Source organism: Gracilinanus agilis, chromosome 1, assembly GCF_016433145.1.
Source record: "Gracilinanus agilis isolate LMUSP501 chromosome 1, AgileGrace, whole genome shotgun sequence".
NCBI lineage: Eukaryota > Metazoa > Chordata > Mammalia > Didelphimorphia > Didelphidae > Gracilinanus > Gracilinanus agilis.
In genome coordinates this window covers 506980527-507000375 of record NC_058130.1, presented here as the reverse complement: position 1 = coordinate 507000375, position 19849 = coordinate 506980527, and the positions used below count along the sequence as shown (strand labels likewise).

Here is a 19849-nt window from a genome sequence, read left to right as displayed (position 1 = left end):
ATTATTGTAGACAAAAGCCAGAATTAGAACCACAGAAATCTTGCGTTCAAGCACATCTTTCTTGACTCTTTCTTAGACTTGTAGGGTTCAAGCTGAGTTGATAAAGAAAAGTAAGAGTTTTATTATTTTTTCTGTGCTCTGCTCCTTGCTGTGTACTAGTAGCAAATAAAACTAATGAGTTCTTTATATGTGAGACTCAGTCTTCATGCTCCTGGGAATAAGGAAAACTTTGACTTGCATTCAGAAGGCTAAAGCGATAATATGAAACAGAATGGTTTGTATTTACTGAATGGGAAAAAATATTTCTTTATCCTTAGCTCCTAGAGCTAATAAGAAAAGAGAATATAGAATGTAGGTGAATAGACTGATATTGTCAAAAAAAAGGAACGCATATATTTGTGAATATGAAAATGGTAACTTTAGAGAACCTCTTGGCCCTCCTATTAAAATGAACAATGGTCAATTTAAAGGGGTTATCAGGAAAAGGAAGCATAACACAATACTATAAAATACTATAAAATAGCTAACGAAGGGATAAATTCACCACATTGTATTAGTTAACTTGCATTTTAGAGAGAAGTATACAGAATCAAGGATGAGGAAAATTGAGAACAAGAGAAAAGAGGCTTTTTTTGTTTGTTTGTTTTAAACCTAATAGCTCTGCTGTGGTGTTTTGCTGAATTGGATAAATCAGGGTGGCCTCACTTGCTACATTTTTATTGGTTAAGTTACTTCTCCCCTTGAGTATGACTTCCTCCAATTACTCCTTTAGACCCTTCCTCTTTGGAGGAGTGTTTTTTCTTTCAAACTGAGAAAAGAAAGGGAAAAGAAAATTGTGGAGGTTCTACCTCAATACCAAATGAGCTACTTGGAAACACCACTACTGCTGACTCAATGCCTAGGGGATCAGTATAAATATTCTTTCTCTCTTAAGAAGTTACAAAAATTAATCACAAAGCTCTCTTTGAGTCCCAAGATAGAGATTAAGTTTTGGCAAAAATATCACAGTTTTAAATTTCTCTTTCTCCTTTTCTTGGAAGCTTTCCCCCAATTACCTCAGATAAACAATGCCAATAGTTAACAACATTTATACTGAATTCTAGTATGAGAAATGATGGGAATGTTTAAACACAGAAATATAAACAAACCTTAAAAAAATAATGTAAGCTTTCCAGTGGTAGTAGGGTGTGAGGGTGGAGAGAAGGCATCAGGCTCAAAGGCATGGATTTGCCTCTTTGAAGTCTAAGAAAAAACAAATTAAAATCACCAGGATTTGTCTGTTGCCCAAAGGGGATTTTTGTCAGCTTCTCTTCTTCCTCTTCACAGAACACCTTAAAGTGGGTGAGACTAACTTGTCACTGCTCCAGGGTTCCTGGGTGAGAGCAAAACTACCTGGGTGAATGAGGAAGGGGAATTCTGCAAACTTCAGCCCAGTTATCAGGCATTCATCTGCAACATCCTGTAATATCCAAGTATATTATAGAAAAGAGGAGAATCAAAGAAAAGACAGAGCCTCCAATTAGGTTGCACAGGACAATGGTAACAGATGACAGAGAAAAGAACTATTCTGTTCCTGTTTTGCTTATGCACTACCAAGGAGAAGAGTATTTGTCTGAAAAGAGTAAGACAAAAAAATTAGTGGATTTGGATGCACAAGATAAGTAGAGAAATGGTAGGAGAGAACTTAGATGTCTGATGAGTTCGGGTCACTTGGACCTGATTAACTACAACTGATGATACTGAAGAACATGGCAGATATGATCATTGTTCTATTGTCACTAATCTTTGAAAGATCATGGGGTAGGAGAAGCTCCAAGGTTTGGAAACGGACAGATATTGTCCTGAATTTAAAAAACAAGAAAGTAGAGTAAGAAAATTCTAGGCCATGGAATTTTCCCTTTATATCCGGAGAAAATTCTAGAACATATTATGGGAGATTTTTTTTTTGTAAACACTTCTAGAAGGAATTGATGATCACAAAGGGCCAACATCTTAATGAAGAAATTGCAATGCTAATTCTGTAGGGCTCATGATGAAAAATGCTATCCACCCCCAGAGCGAAAACTGTCGAACTTTGAGTACAAATTGAAGAATAGTTTTTTAACTTTCTATACTTGCTGCTTTTTTGCCATATTGTTAATATGGAAATATGTTTTGCATGATTTCACATGTATAATTGACATATTGCTTGCTTTCTCAATGGTGGTGGGAAATAGATAATTCAGAACTCAAAATTAAAAAAGAATATTAAAAGTAAATAAATAATAAAGAAAAAATCATGCTAGAATAACCTCATTTCCTTTGTTCACATGGTTATTTGATTGGTAGTTCAGAGAAAACTGTAGATTGAACTTACATAGATTGTTAATAAATAATATGACAGTGAATCCTGTCCTGTGATTATGGAAAAGATAGATGCCTGTGGGTTAGACAATAGTACACTTAGAGATTAGAATTAGTTGAATTGCTGATCTCATAGAATAGTCTTTAATAGTTGCATGCTAAATAGGAAAAAAGGTATTAGTAGGCTACTCCAGGGATCTCTGGCTGGCCTTATCCTATTTAATATTTTTATTGAGGATTTTAGATGAAGACATTTATGGTATTTTTATTCAATTTTCTAGTGGGAAAAAAACTGGGAGGATACTGACAGATTCAGAAGCAAGAAAGATTTTGTTAGCCTGGAACAGGGCATATAGATAAACAGCAATTTAATCTGATAATATTTGGAGGTTACAGTGAACTGCAAGCTCAATATGAACATACAATGTGATATGGTATTCCAGAAAATGAGTGCATCTTTTAAACTTCATTAAGACAAACATTGCATCTGGAATTAAGGAAGTGTTACTCTCCATATTTCACCACATCAGACATATATAGTATTGGATTCAATTCTGAATGACACATTTAAAGAATTTTCAGAGTTGGACAACCAGAATAGTCAAGAGCATTATGCCACATGAAGATCATTGGTCAAATGAAGTGGAGGGGAGAAAAAGGCGTGGGTTGAGGCAGGTGGGTACATGTTCTCTATTTTTGAATATTTGATGAGCTGTCATGAAGAGGAAGATCAGACTTGTTCAGTTTAGCCACATGGGAGCAATGAATGAAAGATACAAAGCAAAAAAATTAGGCTTGGTGTAAGGAATAGATGCCTAATCATTTGAACTATTCAAAATAAATGGGTTGCCTTGAGACAAGTGGGATTATTTACTTCCAGAAAAGATTTTCAATAGCTATCATAACAATAGACTGACATTTATTGAATCCTTTCTTTGTGCAGAGAGCTTATATGATTACATATATATAATCATATATACACACGACCTACATGATATTAGCTGCCTTCTTGGGGACAGGAAGGGATGAGAGAGAGAGAGAGAAAAAAAGAATGAGACATAGCATTTTGAACATAGCTGATATGGGAATTTGTTTCTCTTGGAAAAGCATTGAATAGACTGAATTCTTCCAGGGAGGTTGTCAGTACCTGGAGCAAAGTACCCAATGTCCTGTACTAGTTCCAGCTCTGCTTTTTATCTTGTGTATTAATTCCTTATTAGCCATCTTTTTTCTGTCTTTTGCAGCCTAAAGATCATTGTCTATGGCAGAGAAAATGAAAGCAAAAGACTTGACGAGCTCTTCTACATCCATTCCTAGTTCTCATTCAGTGCTGTTCTTATCACCTAACTTGGACTATTTGCTTCACCTTCCTCTCTTGCTTTTTTGTCATTTCTCAATTTGAAGAGTTCTTAGAGTACTCACACTACACAATTTAACACACTCTTGTCAGAGAATTCTCAGGAGTGTTTCAGGTGTCTTGTCTTCTCAACTAAATTATAAGTTTTTTAAGGGTAGGATCATTTCTTATACCTCTTATACTTTGTGTCATGCTAAATACTTCAGAGTTAGATCAATACTTGTCAGAAGCTTGAAGAATGAGATTTTGGTGGAGAGGAAATACTATTGAGGCTGGAAGAAAGGCAATCATGAGAGTCACATTCCAATTCAATTGACTGGGATGCTTTCAGTAACTTCATGAAGTCCAGACTTATAACCCCTGATCTATAATACTTTTTCAATGCTATCGATAATCAGAATCAACTAACATTACTCCTTGCACAGACCAAAGTTCCAGTATGCCCAAATTTGATCACTGGATTTGGAGTCAAAAGGTATGGATTTGAATCCTATCTCTATGAGAGATTCATTGTGTGACTAAGCAAATCATTTATACTGTTTTTGTAAATCTTCTTTCTCTCAATACATTTGCTCATTTCAATGTCTGGTCCATGTTCCTCAGCAATATCTGGTACTCAGGAACGGTGGGGGATCAGAAGTAAAGGTGATATGCAACAGCCATTACATTCTCTAGGATGAAGTCAGGTTGTGAAGAGCTTTAAATACAAAGGAATAAGTATTTGATCCTAGTGTTATAATAGTCACTGAAGTTTATTGAAGTGGTGGGGGTGATGTGTAATTTATTCACAGATTCTTGGGTACCTATCTAAGAAGGCATATTCACACAATCACAAAATCTCACTTTCTGTCTGAAAGGTTCACAGAAGCCATATAATCCAGTTGATACCTGAATAAGAATTTTTCTACAGTATATTAAACATGTAATTATCCAGCCTTTATCTGAAGATTTCCTTTGAGGAGGAATTCACTTCCTCCCAAAGCAATGCATTACACTTGAGGTCAGACTAGTTGTTAGCTTTTTTCTTACACCAAACCTACATTTTCCTCTTTAGCTACAAGCAAGAATGGCAAATGCCTGGAGATTTCACTTCCTATAAGTTTGGAGAGGGGATGAATTTTGCAATCACCTTTATAAGGTAGTTGCATTTCTGTCACTGTCAATTGACTTATCTGCTCATTGTGCAAATCAGTCCCAATACTATACTTGGACACTGTAGTTATCTGTAGTTTGGAAAATGGAAGAAAGTTTTCAATGTGAAAGAATATGAAGAGGCAGAGGGGAATACCGATCATATCAGAAAGAAGAAGGGTGGGAGAAGATGGATCACTGAAGTCTGGCAGCTAAGTGAGAGAAAAAAAGGCTCTTTCTGAGGAGGAAGGAGGTTGACTCTCTAAGGAAGAAATAACTACTGGTTCTCCAAGGAATTATGGAGCCACAGCTTCTGTCAGGCGACAGATCATCCAATGAAAATGAGATGAGTAGTTGTTGTTCATGACTCTCTGCAGAGTAATATTAAGGTGCAATTTTTTTCAGACCTCTTTTTTTAAAACCTTTACTTCCTGGGGCAGCTGGGTAGCTCAGTGGATGGAGAGTCAGGCCTAGAGACGGGAGGTCCTAGGTTCAAATCTGGCCTCAGACACTTCCCGGCTGTGTGACCCTGGGCAAGTCATTTGACCTCCATTGCCCACCCTTACCACTCTTCCACCTAGGAGCCAATACACAGAAGTTAATGGTTTAAAAAAAAAAGCCCTTACTTCCTGTCTTAGAACCAAAATAGGTTCTAAGGCAGAACAGTAAGGGCAAGGCAATAGATATTAATTGATTTGCCTAAGGTCACACAGCTAGGATGCGTTTGAATCCATGATGTTCCATCTCTAGGCTGAGCTCTCAATACACTGAGCCACTCAGCTTCCCCCTAAACGAGAAGTTTGTTGTCTTCTTGGAGTGTATATCTATAATATGACAGAAAAATCCCCAAGTTGCAGAGAAACAGGTTTACTCCTTAGATTATGCAAAAAACGAACAAAAAAAAAAAAACTCCCACCCATTAGAACTGTTCTGAAGTGGGAAGGGATATCTGGGGAAGTAGTGAGTTCTCTCTCAGTAGGCTGAATTGCCTTTTTTTTTTTTTTTTTTTTTTTTTTTTTTTTTTTTTTGACAAAAAGGTATTTTTATTTTGACATCTGAATAAGCGTTGACTCCTCAGGACACTGCCTTTGGTATCTTTTCCAACTTATTCATCAGCTTGTTGCACGGTGCCTTTCTCAGAAACATAGATGCCATCCAAAAATTTTCTGATATCCTTGTTTTTGACTGTGGTGGCCTGTTGAATGAGGGCAGCTGAGTTTGAGACAAGTTCAATATCATTTCCTTCAAGAATTAACTCATCTTTCTGAGCTTGAGAAACAGCACAAGCCACACCTGGCCTCATGCGCACTCTTCGGATGTATTTTTCACCCAAGAAATTTCTGATTTCAACAAGTGAGCCATTTTCTTGAATAACAACATTGATGGGGAAGTGAGCATACACAGACCTCATCTTGTAACGAAAACCCAAGGTTACGCCTTTGATCATGTTTTGCACATGACTACAGATTGTGCGTACAGTGGCCAGTTCTTTTCGATTTCCCCACCACTTGTCTACTCGGAGCCTTTTTTTCTTCTTTCCAAGGAGACTGAGCTCAACATTGATATGGTTGAAATCCCTTCGTAGGATTCCTCTGGGGCCCTTCACAATAACTGTCCGGCCCTTAAGAGAAATGTCAACATTTTCTGGGATGTCGACCGTCTGGTTGCTTAGAATGGTCTTCATTCTGGTAGTGAACAGGCCAAAGCTGAATTGCCTTTTGTTGGGGATGCTTTAGAGGACATTCTTGTTCAATTCTTGGTTGAGCTTGTCAAATTCTGACCCTTTCCAGCTCAGTCATTTTGTAATCTCATCATCACTTTTTTATTTTGGGCCCCGGGTTCCACACTTATAAATGAATTGGGAGAGAATGTAAACTGTTTATGCCCCCATTCACTGCCAACATTCTTTGGTTCAAAGTTTAGAGCTAGTGTAACCAGGAATTTGGGATGAGTAAGTGGTGTAGTAGATAGAATGCTGAGTCTGGAGTCTCCTGAGTTCAAATCTGTCCTAAGACACTTATTGTATGACTCTGTGCAAGTCATTAAAACCCTGTTTGCCTCATCTGTAAAAAGAGCTGGAAAAGGAAATGGCAAACCACCCTACCTTTGCCCAGAAAACCCAAATGGGATTAAGAGAGTCAGACATAACTAAAATGACCGAATAACAACAACAAAACCAGGAATATAGTGATGCTGCTGAAAGGAAAAGAAAGGCAGGGATTGAAGGATGATAGAAACAAAAAAGGTTATGAGTTTCAGTTTGGATATGTTGAATTGTAGGTGATGGTAGGACATTGAAGCCTACGTCCAGGAGATATTGGATTTAAGTAAAAGGATGAGACACTAACAAGGGAGAAAAAATCAACTCAGTTGAACTTTTTATTCAAAAAAATAGTTCCCAGCCACACCAGCGTAATGTGATCTCTCCCTTCTCTCATTCCATAGAATGATAACCCACATACCTATAATCACTTTACAAAGAACAGCAGCCCTACGAGAGAGTAAGGAAGCTTTGGTATAGAGAAATGAAAATGTCAGAGTTCTGATTCTAATTCGGTTCTCTCCTGACTCCAGCTCTCATGCTCTCTCCATTAGCCCACACTCCCTTCTGAGCAGCCCTCTTTGGCTGTTCAGACCTCTCATTCCAGGTCTTACCCCGTTCTACCTCATGTTTAGTTTACTTTGTCCCCTAACAAGACTGGGAAAAGGGCAAAAATCCCTGTCTTTCTTGTGCCCCTTACTGAACTTTATACATCCTAGTATGTAGTAGATGCACATTAAGTAGCCATTCAATGGAAGTGAACTCCACTCCAGGTCAAAAAGATTCCCAGCTCCTTGGTCGAATATTGCTGATTGAAAAAAATCAGTACAACTTCATAATGCTAAGCTCTACATCGCAGCTAAAGCGATGGAAAATCTTCCACACTTCAGACAGCACGAAGTGGAAACCCTAAGGCTTCAAGGGTGAAAATCGAGTGTCTCTCTGAACAAGAGTGACTGAAGTCATGACATGGGAATTTGCATGGCTCAGTAAGCAGTGACAGAGGAGGAAAGGAAACAGAGATTGAAACTGTTATGGAATTATTATAGAAGTACTGTGACTTTCAAAGCAATTCCCGCAGTAAAAGAGATTATTATGGTTGAAGGAAAACCATAACAGAGAAGTCTTAGCAGATGGGAGAGTTCCCTGACTTAAAAATCAAATAGAGTGTAGATGGAGAAAGGTAACAGATAGAGGGTTGGTCTTGGTGTCAAGATGACATGAGTACTATCTCTGAAACGTAGTTGGCTATGTGACCTGGGGTAAATTACTTAACCACTGCCCCAATTAACTCATCAAACAATCTACACTTGCTCAGTACCTGTCATGTGCCAGCCACTGGAGACGCTGAGATGAAAATAAAATCGTATTTACTTTTAAGTAGCAAAGATTTAACCAGGAAAGACAACAAGAATGTCTATGAATATATACAGGATAAATGCAAGGCAATTTGGAGGAAGAATGTCAAGAAGTGGTAATAACAATTGGGGGAATCAAGACAGACTTTATGTAGAAAGTGGTGCTTGAACTGAATTTTGAAGAAAGCTAAGGATTCCAATAAGTGGAAGAAAGGGATGAGTTCATTCCACGCATAAGCAACATCCAGGGCAAAAACGTCCTCAAGTTATAATTTGCAAATAGTCTCTAATCTGCAAGAATAATGGGAACTTCCTCCCTAGGAATTCCTTATATTGATGTAATCATTAGATTGGACCAAAAAATAAAATGGAGAATATGAACTTTTAGACAAGGGCATCCTGATCCCAACCTCAAAAAACTTGTTAACTTAATAAAGGAGAATAAGATATGGTTGCAAACAACCCAAACTCAAATTATAACATTCTAAATTCAAAAGAGAGGTACAGATATGTCCTCAGAAATATAAAAGGGAGAGAAAACATTTGCTCCCCTTCCCCAGAAAAATCAAGGAATGCTTTATGGAAGGGGAAGCATCTGAATAGGGCTTTTACACAAATGAAGGATTTCAAAAGGTAAAGGTGAGTTGGGGTGGACATGATTGGGGTTGTAGACTTGAAACTACCACACCAATGCAACTATCAACAATTTGGAAATAGGTCTTGATCAAGGACACATGACAAAAGTAGTGGAAATGTGCGTTGGCCATGGGTGGGGGGAATGAAGGGGGTGAAGGGGAAAGTAGGAGCATGAATCATGTAACCATGTTAAAATGAATATTAATAAATGTTTAAATTTTTTAAAAAAAGGTAAAAGTGAGGAAGAAATAAGAAAATAATTATTATTCCAGGCAAGGGAAACACCTTGGAAAAATGTATCAAGACCAGACCATATAGAATGAGAAAGAAGGAGAGGGAGCATATGGTGTAACTATAATATGGTTGAGACAGTATCTTCTGTGAGTTGTCACGGTTCATTGCAAGGTGAACAAATTAATTATGTTTTTTTCTAATAACAATGACTTTTCTCTTAAGCATATAAGTACCTTATATGAATTAGAGCTAATTTCATGCTTCTAATTAAAAGTGTATCTTATTGTTTTATAGGTATAATTGAAGATTTTTTTGCCCATGGGGGAACCATAGAAGTCATCTAGACCAGTCCTTTCATTTTATAGATGTGGAAATTGAGTTTGAGGGATGAGAAGTGACATATCAATAGTGAGGGGCAGAGCAAGTATTTGACCTCAGATTTTCTGATTTCAAATCCAATGCTCTTTCTACAATATCAACTTAAGTAGTTTTAATCTTTGGTATATTCGAGAGAATAAAGTATAAAAGAGATTTAAATCCTACCTCTGATACTTGCTCCCTCAGTGTCCCTGGGCTATTAAACTTTTTAAGCCTCAGTTCAACTTTTCTCATCTGTAAAATGGAAACTTTATTTCTATAATTACCCCTTTATAGGTCTGTTACTTTACAAACTTCAAAATGCTACACAAATAGTAATTGTTGGCATTATGTTAATAAACCTTTAAAATATATAGTTCACTTATCTGAACACTATCACCTTTCTCTTTTCCCTATTTGAGTTGTAGTTGAGATCATGGGGCAATTTTTTGAAAGTGTTTTGTTTAATTTTCTTTTTGCTCTGGAAAAGAACACTCTGTACTCTGAGTTCACGGCAGAAAGAGCCCACTGTACCCACAAAAAAGATAATAATTATTCCTGAATGGCTCCCCTTATTTTACACCTACCACTGGAAGGTTTTGTTCCTTTCCATATACTTTTGTATTAATTTTGGGATTTGATCCTGAATCATTTGTCTTTGTAGAGTCAAACCACCAATTTGTTAGAACAAAGATTAAAACTGGTACGAAGGGGGGCAGCTGGGTAGCTCAGTGGATTGAGAGTTAGGCCTAGAGATGGGAGGTTCTAGGTTCAAATCCGGCCTCAGACACTTCCCAGTTGTGTGACCCTGGGCAAGTCACTTGACCCCCATTGCCCACCCTTACCACTCTTCCACCTAGGAACCAATACACAGAAGTTAAGGGTTTAAAAAAATTTTTTTTTTAAAAATTGGTATGAAGATAAAAGGAAAAAAAAGGGAAAAAAGATATGACGTGCAATTAATCAACTTTATATTGAAATATTTATATGTTATTAAATAAATGAATGTATAAATAAAAATTACTAAGCACTTTATGTGTGTCAAACATACTAAATAATGAGTATTCAAAGAGAAAATATTATAGTCCTGCTTTCAAGAAGCTCATACTCTAATTGTGGATCACAACATATATAAGAGAATTCAGCTATAGGACAAATGGATAGGTCTGGAACAGAAGCTGGAAAAATGGAAATTGGAATCCTCAAGACACATTAGCACATCAGATAATTGTGCCCAAGATCAAGAGGAAACAAGTGTAGAGAAGGTGATAAAGCCTGGAAGATTAGGAAACAGTGGCAAGGCAAAGTGGCCTTCTATTTCATTGTAAAGTTCATAGTTTTGCTTCTCAGCATATTATCTAAGTGAAATAAGAAATCATTTTTATCTTACAACATGATTTACCTTAAATATCTGGAAGGTTCCAAGTTGAGGGTGTGGTAGAGGCAAAGGGAAAGCAGGAAAAAAACTACTGGCAATATTCACCCAGCTTCCACATAGGAATGGGATGAGATTAGAATAATCAGGGAGATATGAAAGGAAGATTAGAGTAAGGGAAAGAAAGCCATAATTTCAAAGAGTTCCTACAGCTGAAGTCATTTAGAGATAAAAAAGGAAGGACAATGAACAAAAAGAAAAGTGGAAAGGATCTGTAGAGATTTTTAATAATAAACTTATTTATCCTAAGGATGGTAAAGTCACCACATTTGTCTTTTATTACAGCCCCAGTTGATCTTATAGAAGAAATAGAATTGGCATTAGGGAGATAAAAAAGTACAAAGGAAAAAATAGCTGAATTAAACCAAGAATATACAGAAGAGATCCAAGTTGGGAGAGACACAATTGATGGAACATTATGAGATCAGTTCACAAAAATCTGAAGGATGCAATGATACTAAAGTCTTGAAAAAAATTTTTAACCTTCCTAATATTAAAAAATCACAAGGAAAACTTACATGCCTCAACAACTACTGAAATATATGCGTACCTTCCTATTTATATAAAATGTTATGAGAAAAACCTAAGAATGCATTAAGAGCATCCTCAAAAGTGATTTTAATAGGATATAAACAGGATATAACAAATGATATTCCATAGTAGATCACATCTTTTCTCTTATAGGAATGAAAAATGTATCACTATGCAAATTATTTATTGATTAGAATGTTGCCATTTAATGGTTCTCTTCTAATAAACTGTCTTTCATTCATATGTAAAAACTTTTTTAAATTCCTTGAAAGTTATAGCAACAGAGATAATCTTGTTTGATGACTCTGATTAATAACAGGCATATCATAAAACAGAATTGTATTCACCAAAGATATTTGTCATTGTCGTGAAAGGGATACAATTCAGAATCTAGTTGAGAAGGGCTTTTTTATAGATGGCAAACCCTCCTAGATATTCTATTTGCAGATAAAGAGGTACTGGTTGCCTCAAACCCTTGAACTCTTCTGAACTTTCTCTGAGAGATCAAAAGAATTTGTATTCATCATACACAAGGGGAAAGTTAAATAGAATGACTGTTGCCAGGATTATATTCTGTAAAACAACTTATAGAGCTCATCCATCAATACATATGTATTGCTGCATATGTATACATATCTTATAGAAAGAGTAAAAATGAATAAATCCAGTTAATAATTAAACAGGACAGGAGGAAGGACACAGGTTGGATTGCCTTCAAGAAACTGCAAAATTCCTTCAATGACCCCTACATTTCTTTTCATAAAAAGAGCCATTTTTGAAATGCTTATATTCTCCTTTTTTTGAATAGCTATGAGTCATTAAATATTAGTCTCTAACGTACCACCAAAGGGCAATAGAAAGGTCTATGGTAGAGGTGAACAAACTGTAAAACACAAGTAATTATGATATCATGTTCAAAAACAAGATGATGTCCATATCACATGCCAAGAATGAGAAATAACCAGAGGACAGCCTGTATGTTTCACTGATATCTGCCTAATGTCAAGAGAACACAAGAAAGGCCTATAATATACTGAAATCCCTACAGACAACTTGTGGTAAGACCTGGACAAAAATTTTATAGGAAGGAGAGACAAGTATGAGCTTTGACCTGCATTATTGGAGGGAGTGTGCATATTGATGAGATCATAGGTCCATTTCTTCTCTAAATGACAGTTTATCCCATTTTTTGAAATAAAGATGATATTATGGATTGATCAAAAAGTGGTCCCTCAAATCTTTCTTCCTTTATGAAGTCTTCACTAATAAGCAAAAGTGAAGGAAATTAATCTCAAACCCTCTTTAAGGGTGCTAATACACCATTGGTGAACCTATGGAGTAATATAATTTTGGAGAACTATTTGGAATCATTCCCAAAGGCCCGTGAAACTGTGACCCAGAAATACCAAATGATAATACTATCTCCTCCAATGTTTGGTTCTCAAAAGTAAAGGGTATACATTGTTAGGTCTGGATCCCAAAGAGATCAAAGTTGGGGGAAAGGACCTACTTGTACAAAAATATGGAAGCTCTTTTTGCATTGGCAAAGAACTTGAAAGTGAAGATATGTCCCTCAGTTGGGGAAAGGCTGAACAAGTTATGATATATGCTTGTAATGGAATACTATTATGCCATAAGAAATGATAATGAAGACAATCTCAAAAAAAAACACAAAAAAACCCCCAACAACCTGGAAAGACATATGGAGTGATGCAAAGTGAAGTGAACAGAATCAGAACCAGGAGAATGTTGGACACAGTAACAGCAATAAAGTACAATGATTAACTGTGAATGATAATTATTGTCAATAATGCAAGGATCTAGGAAAACTCCAAGGGACTCATGAGGAAAAAGGTTATCTATCTCCAAAGAAAGAACTGAGGGAGTCTGAATGCAGTTTGAAGCATATCATTCTTCACCTTATATCCTCTATGAATTTATTTCTTTAGTGTAAGAAATAAGTATTTTCTTTCATAACATGTTGAACATGGAAATATGTAATACAAGATAGAATGTGTATAACTTATATCATATTACCTGCCATCTTGGGGAGGAAGAGAGGGAGGAGAAGGAGAGAGAGAATGCAAAACATCTGAAAGTGATTACTAAAATTATGTTGATCTATAATCTGGAAAAACATAAAATAAAACAACCTTTGTTGAATAAAAATATACTTTCCATAATTTGGAATCCCATTTTGGGGGTTTTGGACCTGAAGTGAACTTAGATAATTTAACCTGATTCCATTGTTTTACAAATGTGGACATTGAAGCCCACAGAGTTTAAATGCCTTGCCCCAAATCACATAGCTTAGGCTTCCTCTAATTGCCTTTTTTTTTTTAAAAATTACTTTTCTTGTTACATAAAACACATTTCCATATTGGTTATTGTTGTAAGAACACACTCATATATAAGCAAAACTCCAAAAAAAACCATAACTACACTGATGTGAAAGACAACTCCTATAGTTCTTTCTCTGTAGGTGGATAGCATTCCTAGTCATAAGTCTTTCAGCACTCATCCAGATCATTGCATTGCTGAGAGCAGCCAAGTTTTCACAGATATTATTGTTCAGCATTGCTGTTAATGTATACAAGATTCTTCCAGTTATGCTTATTTTTCTCTGCATCAGTTCCTGTAGATCTTTCCAGCTTTTTCTGAAATCATCCTGCTTATCATCTCTTATAGCACAATAGTATTCCATCACCAACATGTCCCATAATTTGTTTAGCCATTTCCCAATTGATGGACATCCCCCAGTTTCTAATTCTTTGCCACTACAAAAAGAACTTCTAAAAATATTTTTGTACAGTAGATCCTTCCCCTCGTTTTTTATCTCTTTGGGATACAGACCCAGTATTGGTATTACCAGATCAAATGGCATTTACAGTTTCATAGCCCTTTGGGCATAGTTCCAAATTACCCCCAAGAATGACTTATCAGTTCACAACTCCACCAACAGTGCATTAGTGTCTCAATTTTATCACATCCCCTCCAACATTTATCACTTTCCTTTACTGCCATAGTGGCCAATATGATAGATATGATGTGGTACCTTAGTGTTGTTTTAATTTGCATTTCTCTAATCAAGAGTGATTTAGAACATTTTTTCATATGATTATTGATGCAACTACCTTTCTACAAGATAAACTTACTACTATGTTTTATATAAGCTTTATATTCTACTTTGATATTGGTTTAAAACCTGCCTTCTTGTTGTTATTGTTATTATGTGATAATACATATATAATACAAATAAGATCATAGGTACAAAGTATTTTGTAAACTTTAAAGCACTATCCAAATGTTTGCAACTATTATGTAATATGTTAATATTTGTCAATGCCATCTCTTTAATTTTAAGCTCTTTTAGAGCAGAGATTGTCCACTTAACTCTGCATGATACCAAATCATAATAGCTTACCTCATAAAACTTAGTGGTTACAAAGCAGTCTTGCATATACATCTTAATGAATCCTTACAACAATTCTGTGAGATAAATTGCACAAGGACCCTTCCATGACTTATGATTTCCTAGGTAACAACCTTACACTGCTGTAAATTAAAATTCCTCCATGCCTTAGTAGATTTACTGTATTTCATGAATACCTGTGGCTGAAAAAATGTATATAATGGTAGCCAATATCATAGTGATGAGGCCCTCTGAGTTTAGATGCTCTTAAATGACAAAGAGTCTGGGGTATATATTCAGCAAACATTTTTGTTATAATTATACAGATAAGGAAACAGAAGCCTACTGAGTTTAAGTGACTTGCTCAATGTCACATCCAAAATCGTTAGAACCAAGACTTAAACCCAGGGTCATCATGGAATAATAGGGAGAGCTCCCGGATTTGGAGTCAAAAGACCTTCCTAGTTCTGTCAATCTCTGCCTATACCTACATTGTGCAAATCACTTACCCCCTCCAAGCCTCAGTATACTTATTTGAAAAATAAAAAGATTGGAGTAGCTGTCCTCAAAAGTTGTTTCCAGGTCTTCATCTATGATAGTCTCTGGTGATAGTCTTTTTTACTTAAAGATCAATGTTCTTTCACTATACTGTGATTCTTTTTTCTATGCCAGCTCATTGCTACTTAGAAATAGGACTTAATATCATTCAATTAATCAATAAACATTTATTAGGCAGCTACAATATGCCAGACACTATGCTAAGTACTGGAAATACAAAATGAGCAAAAGATAGTCCTTGTCTTCAAGGGGCTCACAGTTTAATGGGGACAGACAAAAAAAGTAAAATATATATAAAGAAACAAGCTATTTACAGGACAAATAGGAAATAAGTTAGAAGGAAGATATTAGAATTAAGAGGGTTTGGGAAAGGGTTTCTGCAGAAAATAGGAAGCCAGGAAAGTCAGTAGATGGAAATGAGGAAGGAGTACATTCCAGATTTTTGGAATAGTCAGAGAAAATTCCCAGAGTCAAAAGATTGAGTGTCTTGTTCATGAAACAGCAAGATGGTCAAAATCATGAGATCACTGACTGTGAAGTGAGGGGTAAGGTGTAAGAAGGCTAGAAAGGTAGGATGAGGCTAGGTTATAAAGGGTTTTGAATCTCAACCAGAGGATTTTGTATTTTATTCTGGTGGCAACAGAGACACTAAAATGTGTCTATCTTATTTGGTTAACTAATTTAAGGCAAGTCCTTAAAACTGGGTACATTAAATAATCTCTCCTTTCAGGTAAGCTACATTCTAACCAGGGATTCAACAAGTACAGATACAAGTATATGCAGAATAAATATAAAAAGAACAATTGTAAATAAATACAAAGTAGTTAAATATGAGATAATTTTGGGCAAAAGGTAGTAGTCACTGGGAGGGTTGGGAAATCAGGAAAGCCTTCATGTAGAAAGTGGCATCTCAAAGGAAGAAAATGATTCTATTAGCAGAGATAAGGAGGATACACATTCCAGGAATGGAAAATGGCCAGTAAAAAGTCAAAGAGAGAGCAGACAGTGTGTTGCATAAGAAAAACAGATGTCTGGATTTCAGAGTTCAGGAAGTAGAAAATATAGGTTGGATACCAAGTTATGATGGCTAATATTTTATCATAGAGGCAATAAAGAAACCCTGTAGTTATCAAGTAGAAAAGTGGCATGGTCAGAAATTTATTTGAGGAAAAAAGAACACTTTGGCAGTTGTGTGTGAGATAGACTTGAGTGGGACGAAACTGGAAGCAGGAGACTAATTACATGGCAATAATTTGTGAGAGGTGATGAGAACCTGAATGAACACAGCAGTTATGTGACTAGAAAGAGTTGAATGAAAAAGATGTTGTAGAGGTAGACATAGCAAGAGTTAGCAACTAATTGGATATATAGGGTGAGAGAGAATGAGGAGTCAAGGATAATGCTGATAACATATGCAACTTGGAATACTTCAACAGTGCCTTCAACAGAACTAGTGAAATTTGCCAGAATGGTAGATTTTGGGCAAAATATAATTATATGTATTTTATACATGTTGTATTTGATATATCTTTGGAATATCCAGTTTAAATTGTCAAATAGGCAACTGAGGTTAGAGACTAGAGCTATGTATATTGATCTGTGAGTCATCTGCATAGAGATAAAAGTTGGGAGCTGATGACATGAACAGAAAACACAGAAAAGAGAAGAGAGGACAGGTCAGAGCTTTGGAGAATTCTCACAATTAGAGTAAATGATACAGATGATGAGTCCACAAAGGAGTTTTATGAGTGCCTACCTATGTAGGAAGAGAACCAATAGAAGGAAATATTATGAAAACCCCAAAGGGAATGAGCATTTAGTAGGAAAGGGTGATTAACAGTATCAAATGATTCAAATGGATTGAGATGAAACCTTAAAAAAGACCATTGGAGTTTGCCAATATGCACCAAGAAACAATAGCTTTATTCAAATGATTATTTACAAGAATAGATATGTTGATCATTTATAAAAGAAAGTATAGATATAAGAAACTGACAGAAACTTAAGAGAAACACATTATTGAACATAAAACAACAATCTTGCCTTAGACACTAATTAGCTGTGTGACCCTGGACAAGTTATTTAATCCTATTTGCCTCGGTTTTCCCTCCTGTAAAATGAGCTAGACAAGGAAAGGACAAACCAATCCAATATCTTTGCCAAGAAAGCCAGGAGTGTAATCCCAAAGAATCATATATAACAAATGACTGATCCAAAGTAGCATAAAAAATGGACTTTGAGGCAGGAAAATATGTTTCAGATTCTTCTTGGATCCTTACCAGCTATGTGCCCACATGCCTATGATCAAAGACTTTTTATCCTTTCTGAACTCCCATTACCACATTGGTTTGTGGGGAGGAAAATACTTTGTAAAGGCAAAATAGGACAGTATAAAAGCACCGAACCAGGAAGCAACAGACCTGAGTTGGAATACTAGCTCTACTAATCCTTTCTTTATTTATGATATAAGAACTAGATGCTGTAATGGACCTCTGTACCAGCAGCAATACAATAACCCAGGACAATTCTGAGGGATTTATGGTAAAGAACGCTACCCACATTCAGAGGAAGGACTGCAGGAGAGGAAACATATAAGAAAAACAGCTGCTTGAACGCATGGGTTGGGGTGGACATGATTGAGGATGTGGACTCGAAACTACCACACCAATGAACTACCAACAATTTGGAAATAGGTCTTGATCAAGGACACATGATAAAGCCAGTGGAAATGTGTGTCAGCCATGGGTAGGGGGAATGTGGGGGGTGAAGGGGAAAGTAGGAGCATGAATCATGTAACCATGTTAAAAATGAATATTAATAAATGTTTAAAATTTTAAAAAAAAAGAACTAGATGCTCTCTAAGGTAGTACAGTGGATAGAATACTGGTTCTGGAGTCAGGAAGGCATCTTCCTGAGTTCAAATCTGACTGCAGATATTTAATAACCTGTGTAACCATGTACCGGTTACTTAACTCTGTCTCAGTTTCCTAATCTATAAAATGAGCTGGAGAAGAAAGTGACAAACTACTCTAGTGCCTGTGCTAAAAAAACCCCCAAAAAGCATCCTGAAGAGTTAGCCAGACTGAAAATTACTGAACAGTAAAAAATTCCTTTTAGTCCAACAGCTACTGGGTCACAACCTTAAATGCCTCTATAAATGTTATTATTTTAAAAATAAAAACTGTATCCACCAAGCCTTGACAGGAAGTAAAATAGTGAAGTTGAAAAAGACTTAAAGAGATATTTCAAATAAAGGTGCTAGGAGAATTTCACTGAAGAGGTGCTTCATTTTCAAAGCAGCCTAGGTGATTATTTAAGGATTTCTTGCTGGTGTGTGTTTATTTGAGCTCTTACCTTCAGGTTTTTGAGGGAGAATAATATCTTGGCAGGGAAGGACCTTCCCAGACTTCCTAAAGCTGAATCACTTCGTTTTATGTGTATCAATATCTTTGGAAGTCCATACTTCACTCAGAGTGTTCTATTCGATTCCATTAATGCATAAGACCTAGTATAGGCAGAGTCTGGGGAAGGTTTTATTTGTCTAAAGATGTGCACAAAGGGGTCTCCTATAATTGCAGTGCAGCTTTTTTAGTGTAGAATTTCTATAGCACCCTAAACTTGTCATAAAGAAAAATGATGCTTAGTTTAAAAAAGAAATATCAGTGCTCATATGGTGCAGACTCCACAAAGGGCAGGTCTATACATTTTTCTTTTACTCCAACTCATAAACTTGGCAGAACAGCAACAATAAAATACACAAGATTATGACAATTGCGCAAGGACCACTATATGTCACTGGTTCCTCATGCAGGATTCACAAATCTAAGCCTAAGCATTGCCACATGAGGACACTACCCTCTGATCTGCATCATCACTAGAGCAGAAGGGCTGTGTTGGGAGGGGTAAAGGATTAAATGAAAAAGATTGTTCTGCCAGCCAAGAAAATGAAGGATCAACATCAAGGGTTCTTAATCTTTTTGTGTGTATTTCGTGGATCTCTTTGGTCATCTGCGGAAGCTTAAGGAACTTCTCTTTGAATAATGTTTTAAAAAAAAGAAAAAAGAAAACCAATAGGATCATAAAGGACACCAAATATTAGTAAAAGTCAAAATCTATTTTTTTCCCATCCTCATGGACCCTTCTGAAAATCTACACATGGACCTTATAGGGCTTCTATGGACTCCAAGTCTTAAACTTTGTCCTTTCTTCTAGACTTTTTTTCTGGAAAGGCAACTCTAGGCACAGATCAGGAATATCAAAATTCAGACTGCAAAGCAACTAAAACTTAGTACATAAATCCTAGAGAGTAAGCCTACAGCTTTCTGTGTGACTTATCCATGATCACACAGCTAGTAAATGCTATGGGCAAGATCTGAACCATGATCTTTCTGAACTCTAAATGCAGGACTCTACTTACCAAAACATCAACTTAACCAGAATGAGACTGCAGAAAGGA

At 36.2% G+C, this 19849-nt stretch overlaps 1 protein-coding gene across 1 annotated transcript; it reads right to left on the bottom strand.

Moving 5' to 3' along the window:
- Positions 1 to 5838: 5838 nt before the first annotated feature.
- Positions 5839 to 6522, bottom strand: LOC123231694 (60S ribosomal protein L9). Its single transcript, XM_044657993.1, has one exon. It carries the CDS (start codon positions 6513 to 6515, stop codon positions 5937 to 5939), a length of 579 nt encoding a protein of 192 aa, XP_044513928.1. The 5' UTR covers positions 6516 to 6522; the 3' UTR covers positions 5839 to 5936.
- Between the last annotated feature and the right edge of the window lie 13327 nt (positions 6523 to 19849).